This window comes from Pangasianodon hypophthalmus, chromosome 9 (assembly GCF_027358585.1).
Source record: "Pangasianodon hypophthalmus isolate fPanHyp1 chromosome 9, fPanHyp1.pri, whole genome shotgun sequence".
Lineage (NCBI taxonomy): Eukaryota > Metazoa > Chordata > Actinopteri > Siluriformes > Pangasiidae > Pangasianodon > Pangasianodon hypophthalmus.
Window position 1 is genome coordinate 18,281,421 of NC_069718.1, and position 8,072 is coordinate 18,289,492.

Below are 8,072 nucleotides of genomic sequence, written 5' to 3' on the forward strand. Positions count from 1 at the left end.
CTATATGATCAGCTGTTTGCATTCATACAATGCCACAGTTGACTCAAGTATTAAATAAAATGGATTTTCTTTTATAAATAAATTTAGGGAAATTCTATAGTCATGTATAGTCTATAGTCTGATTTCACTGACTCTTCTCCTCTTTGCTGTCATTTCTAACTGGGACTGATAAGATCAGATAGTGAAGTGTTAAGGCACAATATGACCTCTGAGGAAAAGATGCCCACCTGGGCAATCTCTCACATCTGGTGGGCTGTTACTGAATAACACGGGATTTATGGAGCCGTAATAAGACATCGATTCACAGGCCAGAAAAAAATCCTAGACGTACAATAGCAGTCTGTTCCTTTTGATGTCTGGTTTATATCACAATTCACAAGGAGAGGAAATAGTTAATTCTGATAAACATGTCCGAGAAATACACATTTATGGGTTTATGAGGTGCAAAACAATTGGACTGCTACTCACGCTGGTGAACATGGGAACCTCTCTGTGAGTCAATAAGCATTACAAACTGCTCATTTTTCTGCTCAACATAAGTGAAAATATTTTGGACCAAAAAAACCCAAACATTTTTGTGTTTTACTGTCATTGCATATGCATTAACACATTAAGTTTTAGGAATAGTGTTGTTGAAAAATTGTTTCTGGCATTTTCTGATAGTTTTCTTTCTTTCCCTTAGTATAAAAACATGAAATATGACACCATTATTGTAACACGCCCCACCTTGCGCTCGTTGTTACTGGGATTGGCTCTGGTTCCACCGTGGCCCTGACCACGATAAAGCAGTTACTGAAGATGAATGAACGAATTACTGTAACAATAAGAGCAACCTTTAAGTGCACCTGGACAATGCTGCATTATCAAAGATCAAAGCATCATGCACATTTTTATCAGCTACTATCACCACTATCGTTATAGGAGGATTGCTGCTGATAACAATGGATGGAAACAAAACCTTTAGGGTGTCTGGTACAATAAAACAGTACAACAAAGACACTAATATTAGTTTTGTACATGAACTCTTAAGAAACATGACACAGTCCTGGAAAGATATGTGTTTATTAACCCAAGTGTAAACTATTTTAGGGTTTATTCACAGAAAAATAGGTCAATGGCCATGGACATGTACTGCATATTGTTAACATTAAATGAAGACAACAATGATTGATGAGAAACAATACTGTATTTGTTATAATAACATCCTGAATGTGTATTATTTTTGTATTATTTCATTAATTTGTATCATCCCCCCCGACCAAACACACCCAAGTAGTCCTAGTTTACTGTTCTTCTGTTAGTCATATTTAGGAAATTAAACAATAAAGAATTAAACAGTTCCTAAATCGACTATATTGACAATGTGTCTTTCAACCTTTTCTAAACATAAACTTTGGGACTATTATGAAAAGAACACCCAACAGTCTCACAGTATATGACATAAGAATGCAGTATCAGAAATCATTTTGTGAGATGGATCAAACAGTTCTAGTGGAACAATAAGAAAGGCTATATTCAATTAAACTCTCAGCCCTATAAACAGTAAAATGATCATTGTGGTCAACTAATGGTGCCCTATAATTAATTTACATTTATGTAAGCAGCTACTGACCTTGGCCAAGCACGTTCCTGTAAAGAAAGGTAGCAATAGGACAGCAATTTGTCCCTCATAATTTGGTTATACAGCTAATGTAGTTATTCCATTATTATACAAAAAAACAAAACATGTTTTCTTATGACAAGCTACATGCAAGTGATAAAAAAAATCCCACAGCCTAGACAAGCAGGCCTCTATTCCCCACTCTGTTTTTCAGATGTAAATGTTACATTATGTGTTGACATAAAAAGCTAATAAATGCACATTAAAATGCGATTAAATTACATGTAACTGCAGTACAACTAGTACACACTAACTGATGGTTAAAATGTTCAGAGGTTCCTGAGCATTACATTCATTGCAAGTCTTAAACTAAATTCTTAAGGGATCTTTGTGAACCAAAGAAAAAGGCACTTTGGAAATGAGGCAAATGTGATGAAAAGTTGGATCACCGGAATATCCGATGCCAAAATGACTGAAAACTAGTAGAATTGAAGGCACCAATGAATATGAGGAGTAGAAGGTAGAGACCCATCATAATTGCAAAATGGTGTCTGACCAGCCATGATGTTCCTTGAGCATGTCTGAAAAAAAAAATTATAGAGAACAGAAAATAAATCCATTAAACAATAATCAGAAATATTTATTAATTTTGAAAAGGACTTTTTAATACAGTATTTTTCCCCACCTAAATACATTTTTCAACTAAATACATAGATAGGAGTATAAAGAAAAATAAAATCAAAGCTTATATTATAGTGTTCTAAGGGAAATAGAGTAAAATTAATTTGAATAAATATTAATAAAATTAAATACGCTTTGTGTCTAAGTGAGTTAACTGACTTTATCAGGATCACAGATTCATGAAAAAAATCAAGGGGAAAAAAGTGAGTTCATTCATTTACCTCTAAATATACACACCACTTTATTTTTACTATCCTCCTTTATTTCCAGCATTTCTAAAAATACTTTGTTTATTTTGTCAAAGTCCAAATCTGCCATCCTCTGCTATTCTGACTATACTTTTGACTTTGATGTTATAAAATGCAGAATTCTGTGGTGTATGTTTTATTACATGTGATAATTGTACAATCCCAACTTTCTGCAATCAGAATGTACAAGAAAATGTCTCACCTGGTTCTATAACGTTTCTGAGAGTAAACCAGCAGGTACTTCACTCTCAGCAGCTCATTATTGGTGACCACAAAGTACTTCTCTGGCACGTCCCCACCCTCGCTGTTCCTTGCCCTCAAACGCTTGCGGTCAATGCTCTCAGAGTCTAAAATATTTTAACAGATCTTAAACCTAATTCTCTTGTCTTTAAAAAAATATGTATATATATTCATCAAACTGTTGTAAGGACAGCAACTAGATGTTTATGAATAGCATTTGCAGGCCAAAGTGTTGTATAAAAATTACTTTTGCATTAAGAAGAAAAACCTAGGTCTTTATCATGGCAAATACTAGTTAAATAACAGATGGGACTTTGTTCTTGATCTGTGGTACATTACCTTTCTTCTTTACCTGACACTTCACATCTGGATGATCAATGATCTCACACAAGGCAATACAGCTTAGTACTGGCCCAAGGACACTGTCACACCATCCATTTCCATGGGGACTATAGAGGAAAGCCATACTAAGGTCACTGGTCAGGTAAGTGCCTTCCCCAAACAGTGATGTCTGAAAGGAAAAAGACAGTATTACTAAAGATTTGCATGGGTATTCAGTATTCAAATGCTGAAATCACTATATGGGTATTTATTACGCCCTAGGTCCACATGAAGTCAGTGAGAAAGTATGTTGTTGAAAAACTAAAGCCATATCTGGTAATATTTTTTATGCAGAGAGCATAAAAAGGTTTGTAGGACAAAAGAGAGATAATACATTTCCAATAATGCTCAATGTGACTCCAGTCATGTACCTTGGGTCTGCTGTTTAAGACCATTTCACAACACTTTTAGTTTTAAACCTGGCACAGCTCTCATGTGGAACATTCATTTCTGGGTTTTTCATTCATTGGATTGCTAAATATAACATATAAATATTTGTACTGACCACCACATTATATGCCACTTCTACAAAATTGTGAATTTTAACCAATGCCAGAGTATGTGCCCTTGTAGTAGAACTAGCCTGAAATGTTAAACTGACATGCACTAAAGCTTTTGCTGTGTGTTTAATTTTTCTGTTCATCAGTTCATTACATGATGTCTGTCAAACACATGCACATCCACTACCAGGAGAAGAGAGGAGAGGGTGAGAGTTAAAAGTTAAAGTTATATTCCCTTCCCCTGTGGTTACCAAATATCCATTCATTAAGTATTATAAATGTTCAAATATTACACAGTTAAGCAGAAGACACACATGTAAACATTACATCATTGATTAACAATGCCAGCTGAACCATATGCAATACATTTAAGATAATTACATGTGTAGTGCATTCAAAAAGACCTCCCTATCATTAAATTAAAAGGGTTCAAATAAAATATTACATCATGGTAGGCTAAAGTACATGCACACAGAATAACACATTCTGTCCATTCCAGCACTCAGTTAAACAATAAGTAGCAACAGAAATGCTGGTCTGCCTGAATATACTACAGACCACAGTCACATGAAGTATTATTACTTGTTGGAATGTACTATGAAAAAATGAGTGTTGGTGGAGGGTGTATTTAATAAACTGGCAACTCAGTGGACACCATTTATGTGATACGTCTTTACTGTATTGAGTACATCTACCGTATAGATACACTGTGTAGGTATATAATTACTGACTGTTATCTTTACCTTTTACCTTCAATTACCTTTATGATCTCAATCAATGGAAATGAAAAAAACAAACCGCCACTGACCAGAATCAGTGCTGTTCCTACTTAAAGACAGTACTTGTATACCTATAAAATGCACCTATAAGGTAGGTTTGTCTGGTAAAATAGCAAGAGCAAGATTTCCCTAATAAACTGGAAACTCTGTGTATAATATCTAACTACAGACTGATAAGACACAAATGGACCACCCACGTGAGCAAGAGCTCCAGAAAAGGTGCCAAGTTTGTACTGTTTGGATGAGTCTACTGTCTCACTCAAAACCACTCAAAACCAAATACTCCATATTACTTTTGTATGAGGAAATGCTAAATTATTCTTAGATTAGACTAGATGTATTCAAATGTATTCCCATGAGGTCCTCTTTTGAGAATTTGGACCATTTTTTGGTTAACTCGAATCATTCTCCGTTTACCAGTTAATATCCTGCTCAAAAGTCAATGAACTCATCTGCTTTTTATTTACTATGAAAAAAAGACAGCTCTGTTGGTATATTTTGGAGTACTTAATATGTAGAGCTCCTATGCAAAATGTGTAACAATTTGCAAGACTGACACAGTCTAATTACAGTCCTGTTTTTGGTATTTACCAATTCACCCCCACCCAGACCCCCTATGCAATGTCTCACAGTTTGAATATCTCTGGGTTAGACCAAGAGAAATACTGAATTTCACATACATTACTGGCACTGACCTTATTCAGATGGCAGTGGAGACCATTGTGAATAATGGAATGGAAGTTCTCCAGTCGGCTGCCATGGAATGCATAGATAATGTCCCGTCCTGCCCGTGTCTTCTCAAACTTTGAATTCATCTGTTCACAGTATTCCAACTCAAAAAGGAAGTCTGGCACAGGAGAGGAGACTCCTGCATTTTGTGTCAGTTGGCTGAGTCTGGCCCACTTAAATTGTATAATTTAAAAAAACAGAATGTAAAAAGAAAGTGGAGAACCACTGTTTTAAATTAAACATGATTATTTCAAACACTGCAAAATGATGATAGGCTATTTTCAGCTACCATCTACAATCAATCAACAATGTTCAAACTTTAGAAGCACCTCTTCTTTCTGGATGGTCTTTACAGCAAAACTCTTGGAGGAGAGCACCCAGTGTACTAGTGCCAGATGGTGATCTCCATCTCCTGCTCCCAGTCGGACCAGGTCTCTTATGCTTGGCAAGCAGCTCACATCTTTCTGCTGTAAGAGTCACAAGATGTTTTCCCATACAGAGTCAGTGTCTTGGGCTTTTGGCTTTTTGCTGAATCTTTGAGCTAAGTGATGTGATGCTATGGTAATTCATTCTGTAGGATGGATGCTGCAAACGTCACCTTGTTTCAAGGAACCATAATCCCAGATACAGAAACCTATTCATAATAAGCTAAATCACAATCAAAGAATAATTAAATGTAATATCTTACCAACTCTTCAAAATCCTTTATCTCTCCCCTTAGATATCGAGGTGGGAATGGCCTCAGGACAGAATCACGCTTGTAGCTCTGTGCGGCAGCCACCAAAAGACTGCAGCGCAAATCTGCAGCAACGGGGTCAAGATGGAGATGGGAGCGCACCAGCTCTCTGACTGTGGCCGGCGCTAGAGGTGGCTGCATTCCCAACACTGGAAAACAAGCAAGGGTCAGCAACAGAAAGCTGTGCAACAATAAGCGGTAAGATGTAAGTACAATCAGGTCATCATATGCATTTTCAATACTTTAAAAAAGTATTATATTTGGTCATCCTGACAGGGCCGGGGTTTTGTGTTATTTTTAATTCTGCATTAAAATTTGTTAAGCAAATAAACTGTTGTGACATGTAACTTTTCCTGGGTACTATTGTCACTGCAGCACAGAAAGTTTCATTTACATTTTTATGTGTATTTATTAGCTACCTTTGCAAGGAAATCCATCAGACAGTTGTCACACCTGCATTTGGTGGTTTGATGGAGACCAGCCCTTGCCTCCATTCCACCTCTAGACCAGGAAGTTCCCTTAACCAGTTGCTTTTAATGGCTTCCATAATCCCAGATGTGCTTCAGCAGTGTTTTCTGTAGCCCTGGGACTATGGAACAGTTTTATGAAGTCACCCCCTACAACAGGCATTTCTAAATCCAATTTTAAAACTTATTTATTCTACCAAGTTTCTGAATCTTCCTAAGATGTAGTACAGGTATCTGTTTAGTCATGTTCTGCCCTGCCACCAGTCTTTTAGTGATTTTAGGAGATGTATGGTTAGACTTTTTATTGAGACATTGGTCATGAGCTGGTCTTTTGGATTATTTTGGTTTATGTTTTCAAACAAAATCTATAGTAACCATATCTTTTGTTTGACCATAGTTTTTGATTCACGGCCTGGTTTTAATGTGATGACTGCACAGGTGTAGCACATATGTTAGCACTTTAGGACAAAGCTTCCAGAAGCTAGCTAGCTAACCAACAAGCTGGTGAGTTTGCTAAGTTAGCCCAAGCTAAACAATTTAACGTCGATAGGGCCTACATTAACCTCTAATTTAAAAAGCCATTTTTAAAGCTATTTTGTTGGGACAGTTTGTCTGTTAGGTTTGACTCTTATTTATGGACCGACGAGGTAACAGAGTTATTAGCTATTATTGTTTTTAGCAAGTTTGTTTACCTAACTCCATGACGTTATTTTAGCCAGAGATAACTAGCTTAGCAATAAAGAGTAACGTAAGGTACATTAGTGACTAGCTTGCAAAAGTATTAGCCGTTTGCTAACAAATGTTGCAAATATTCAGCAACACGGCAGGCTAGTTAACTTCCCCAGCTAATGTTACTCACCTCGCTAAAGAGTTACAGCTCAGCCGACACAGTCATCAGAGGATGTGTCCTGTCCTGCTGTACCGGTGCTATTTCTCCCGACTATTTAACGTTACTTCATTATGTAAAAGCAGCATCTATACCACCAAGGATAACACAGATAAAGGATTTAGGATTTAGGATCAGTTTTTCGACCTTGGCGTGGATAGAAAATGGAGACCATGACCCAGTTACACCCAGCCTCTCTCTCTCCTGTGGCGTGTGCTGTGTTCAGGCCAGGCTAGTGTTAGTTTATGCTCAAAATCAATGGGTGTGTTTGAGTAACTGATAGCTCCCAATATAATACAAGCCTGCTAGATAGAATCTAAATTCCCACTTTAATATTGCACATATTTATCACTTAAACCCGTCCCCGTCCATGTAATAATAGTCTAACATATTGCATTTAGCATGCATGAGCTTTCACAAATTGCTTTTGGTTTAGATGTTCACGCATCTCTGATGTGCTGCCATGAAGGACCATCTCTTTGCATACACTGCATTGCATCATGCTTTGAGTGAAACTACAACTAACATTTTAGGTATTGCTTTCTTTTGACTCCTGCTTTGAATCATTACCCCCATTATTCAAAGTTCTGTTTGCAGTATGCAGTGTCTTCAGTAGTTTTACAGTTGTTTGCTGAAGATCCAGCTTAGTGTGACCAGGTATTCCAAATCTCTCTTTGCAAAAAAATAGGCGCCTATGTGGTCTTACATTATAGCTTGTTTTCGTTATTAACCGTAAAAATACATGTCAATGAATTTTCATAATCAACATATGTATGACAATATGAAAAAATCTTAAGAATCGTATTGTAATATTTACAAAGTAAC

At 36.7% G+C, this 8,072-nt stretch overlaps 1 protein-coding gene across 2 annotated transcripts; it reads right to left on the reverse strand.

Annotated features, from left to right (window-relative positions):
• Positions 1-1,046: 1,046 nt before the first annotated feature.
• parp16 (poly (ADP-ribose) polymerase family, member 16) lies at positions 1,047-7,510 on the reverse strand. 2 transcript variants are annotated; one of them, XM_053236962.1, is made up of 8 exons: positions 7,221-7,510; positions 6,314-6,483; positions 5,847-6,043; positions 5,488-5,625; positions 5,125-5,331; positions 3,109-3,280; positions 2,732-2,876; positions 1,047-2,181 (listed from the first exon to the last, which is right to left on the reverse strand). In XM_053236962.1, exons 3-8 carry the CDS (start codon positions 6,033-6,035, stop codon positions 2,046-2,048), a joined length of 987 nt encoding a protein of 328 aa, XP_053092937.1. In that variant the 5' UTR covers positions 6,036-6,043; positions 6,314-6,483; positions 7,221-7,510; the 3' UTR covers positions 1,047-2,045. The 2 variants fall into 2 exon arrangements, with proteins under 2 accessions (XP_053092937.1, XP_026775833.1); XM_026920032.3 differs by lacking the exon at positions 6,314-6,483 and having other exon boundaries at positions 7,221-7,508.
• Between the last annotated feature and the right edge of the window lie 562 nt (positions 7,511-8,072).